Source organism: Temnothorax curvispinosus, unplaced genomic scaffold (genome assembly GCF_003070985.1).
Source record: "Temnothorax curvispinosus isolate PA1 unplaced genomic scaffold, ASM307098v1 QBEX01009104.1, whole genome shotgun sequence".
Classification (NCBI taxonomy): domain Eukaryota; kingdom Metazoa; phylum Arthropoda; class Insecta; order Hymenoptera; family Formicidae; genus Temnothorax; species Temnothorax curvispinosus.
The window spans coordinates 15,663-19,516 of record NW_020218884.1 but is presented as its reverse complement, the minus strand read 5'-3'; the positions used below and the strand labels follow the sequence as shown (position 1 = coordinate 19,516).

Here is a 3,854-nt window from a genome sequence, read left to right as displayed (position 1 = left end):
ATACATATAAGCAGAATGTTATATGATATCTTGTACTCGTATGTAAGCAAAAAATTTATAAGATTAAACGAGATAATATTTTTCGGGATACTACATTAAGATGAGATTGAAAGGGCGATATATGAAATCAATATTCAGTGTAAAAATTATATACTTCATTTTAATAGACTTATATATAAGTTGTATTCACAATATCTAACAATTCGATAGTTGCCGAAAGAACAAGATGTACTAAATCGTTGGCAGAATAAATATCGCATATCTTTCTTCTAATTCTCACATACGTATTAATTTAAAAATATAATACCATATAAATAGTCCAAATAAAATTACAGAACATATGTCAGTCAATATTCTACAAAAACTACGACTTATTTGTTTAGTTCCTAATATTTAATGATAATTTCATGAGAAGACAATCAAGATTTAATTTTTTGCAATAGCAAATCCCACTCGGTCGTTTTCCATGTCAAATACGGTGTAGTACCGACCAATAAATACATCGCCCAAAATCCATTCTATACCATCAAACGGAGGTTCAGCTTGAAAGCCGGGAATGCATTTATCACCGAGCTATGAAACATTAAATATGGCATGATATTTTTATTCTAAAAACAATTTAAACCTTTATATAATAATATTCTTTACCTTCAAGATATAATCTTGACCAGTGAGTCGAAACGTCTTACCACCTATGACGAAATTGATATCGGGCAAATTAGAAATATAATCATCGTCACAGTTTACCTTTAAACGAAGGTCAATGTTAGTAATCCACATTAATAATCCGTAACTTATCAAACATTTATTAATTTACTTCAATAATTTATTTAAGATAATTGTGCAAGCTGCCATTGCAGAAAGAGATAATCAATTACCGTATCATTAATAACACCGATTTCTCTGTAAATAACTTCGATAGCCAGCGGTGGTCCAGCTATATGCGGATAGCCCGTGTCGACGATAGCTTGACAGCCTTCCGAGCAAGTGGTGTAATTTTTTATTTGAAACCTACAGTGGGATAGCATTACCAATTAGATGACATATAATCCGTAGTTGACATACGTATAATTTAGAAAAAAAAAACTACATACTTATCCATGGTAATTTGCCAGTATTTTTTTTTAGTAACATTGAAATACGTAAACTCGCCCTCGTAATGGGAAGAATCGGTGCCACCCAATATCAGTTCACTGCTGATCACGTCTGTTAGATTTCTGTATAGGTTGTATATTTTTTACATTGTTTATACATTTGCATTTTACATTGCATGGAAAGACAAAGTATGTAATAAAAAAAAAGTGTTAAACACAAGTGAGACATACGGAAAGATACATACCGATTTAGATAGAAGCTAAAAATTGGTCGGGACACCACGTGTTGATCAATCATGTTTTGGAAGACAGAATTCTGTTTAAAGGCAGATAAGGCGCGATAACCCATCCCCAGAATGCCGTCGCATTTTGCCCAGGGCAAAAAACCTTCCGAGAAATTGAGCACTTCTCCGAATATCTGTGATGTAACCCCAAGGTCACCAATCTACGAAACGTTGATATTATTAATATCAATTTTTTCGGACAATAATAGCAACATGTGCTTTTTCCAAAATTTTCATGGATTTTATGACTGTGATTAGAATTAAATATATCATTTATTTGACGATGACTTACCGTTACGTTATCATTAGATAAGTTCCCGTACAGTTTAACACCTTTCCAAATTCCATTGTGGTAAGAAACATTAAACGTAACTCCTTCTGGCACGTATGTGGTGGACTGTGTATTATCATATTTATTATGTTTCCCTGCAAAAAAAAGTAAATAAAATTAAATCAGTTAATATTGAAAAATCTAGAAATATAAATTTCTTTATATTAATCTAAATATATAACTAACAGTAGTTAAATCATCAAATATATTTATGTTTATATTTTTTGCTTCAACATGCGAGCTGTTTTGTATAAAAAATTATTTGTATCTTTAAAGTAAGTGTGATAAATAATGTAAATAAGAGAGTATGTAAGTATGGAACTTAGCTACATAATATTACCTTGCCACTGATTCGAATCTTTGAAACGGTTGCTTTAAAGATTTTATAACTTTACTTGAAATGTAAATGGAATAGATACAATTCTACAGCATTATTCTTATCTTATATTTTTATTTGATAACAATCATTAAACGCGAGAAAAAAGTTATTAAGATTATTTTAATTCTTGAAACATTAATTTTTTTAATACAAATGTACATATAAGAATAATAGAATGTCGGGGAGATAGCAATGTTATGATATACTTACAGCAAGCAGGTTGGCTGACGTTGCAGTTTTTGGATGGTACCCAGAGATCTGAGGAACCAGTGTCGAAAAGTATTTTAAATGTCTGCGGTGGAGTTCCAATTTCAATAACACCATAGTATTGAAGATTTATGTAATTAATTAGAGGTACGGTTGCCGTACCCGAACGGAGTCGTATCATAGTTTTCGTCGAAAATTTTTCAACAGAGTATGTCTTGTGTAACGGAATTCTTGAAGCAACATAAAAAAAAATTCCGTTATATTATATGCGTATATGTATCGTATAAACGCGAATGTTTGTATATGTACCGTACAACATAAATACGAATTTTAAACAAGTTATTTGATCATTTTCAAGCAATTCTTGTTTAAAAACTATTAAAGCCTCAACATTTTGGCATTGAGAAATAAATGCTACCTGCATATATTTACGCATTAGAATGTAGTTAGATATTTTAAGTGAGATTGGTGTCATCAAAGAGGATATCACACGACGCTAATCTCACTTAAAATAAGGATTTTCGAAGGAATCCTTAAAGCCTCTCTTGTAATTAATTTGCTCACTTTATTCCGACTTTCAAAATGCGTTTTTCTTACAGATTTGATACAATTATGGTATTTGAAATTGATTTGATAATTATTTATCGCGAATTCTGCGGCGATTCCAAGTAGTTGAAAGCGCGATCCCTGTACGGTATTATATAATTCATCATGTCGATATAAATGTGGATCGTTCGTATATAACATGTACTCACCTATGCAACTTCGCGTTGATTGACGCGAAGTTGATTACCGTGATTACCGTCATCGTCACAAAGAGCCGATACATGTTTCCTGAATTTCTCGGCGACTGAAATTACAAATATAACTGCGAGTCAATCCACAACTGGTACGTACAGACAAAGAACAGACAGTCAAATTGCTAATCGTTCCCTTATATACAAATGTGCGTATACATGTTCCTGTGGTTATAAGAAGGTGAGCAGGAGGGCAGAAAACAAGCGAAGCGTCTCAAAGCTTTGTGTTCGAACGATATTAGAAATTGCTTCGAGATCTCGGATGGAGAAAAAGAATTGACCAATCATATTTAAGCAATTCGACAGTTGGCCAATGCGATTGGTTAATTTTTGGAGCAATTTCTAGCATCGTGGACACAAGGATTAAAAGCTTTAAAGTTTATACAAATTCTCTGAGAACCTAAGAGTTCTTTCCATTAATCCAATCGACTCTAAAAATTGCGTTTTGCATATACGTAAATATTTCATTAGCACAATTCAATGTATTAAAAAAAGTTTAATGATTAATGAGATGAAATTGATCTTTGAAAGTATGTATTGTTTGCGTCGGTATAACAGACTTATATATAAGCAATGATATATTCACATTCCAGATTTAGCTTGAATGCTAATATACTAAATCGTGGCAAACTGTATCAATTGCATTTTAGTATTAAGTAGGTACTGTATCGTAACAAAACATAAATAATCCCTAAATCATCAAATGTATTTATGTTTATGATTGTTGCCTTAAGACGTGAGCTGATTTGTGTCGAAAATTAT

At 31.8% G+C, this 3,854-nt stretch overlaps 1 protein-coding gene across 1 annotated transcript; it reads right to left on the bottom strand.

Annotated features, from left to right (window-relative positions):
- Positions 1–218: 218 nt before the first annotated feature.
- Positions 219–3,211, bottom strand: LOC112458680 (lysosomal aspartic protease-like). Its single transcript, XM_025022430.1, has 8 exons — positions 3,051–3,211; positions 2,299–2,525; positions 1,671–1,804; positions 1,340–1,539; positions 1,095–1,217; positions 879–1,011; positions 649–747; positions 219–573 (listed from the first exon to the last, which is right to left on the bottom strand). Exons 1-8 carry the CDS (start codon positions 3,122–3,124, stop codon positions 427–429), a joined length of 1,137 nt encoding a protein of 378 aa, XP_024878198.1. The 5' UTR covers positions 3,125–3,211; the 3' UTR covers positions 219–426.
- Positions 3,212–3,854: the final 643 nt, after the last annotated feature.

What these genes read in the sequence shown, in the direction of transcription:
- LOC112458680 (XM_025022430.1), bottom strand. Translation starts at nt 3,124, where the DNA reads ATGTATCGGCTCTTTGTGACGATGACGGTAATCACGGTAATCAACTTC. An exon ending in TATCTAATGATAACGTAACG is followed by an intron (nt 1,540 to 1,670) that starts GTAAGTCATCGT and finishes AACGTTTCGTAG; the next exon opens with ATTGGTGACCTTGGGGTTAC. An exon ending in GTCAAGATTATATCTTGAAG is followed by an intron (nt 574 to 648) that starts GTAAAGAATATT and finishes AATGTTTCATAG; the next exon opens with CTCGGTGATAAATGCATTCC.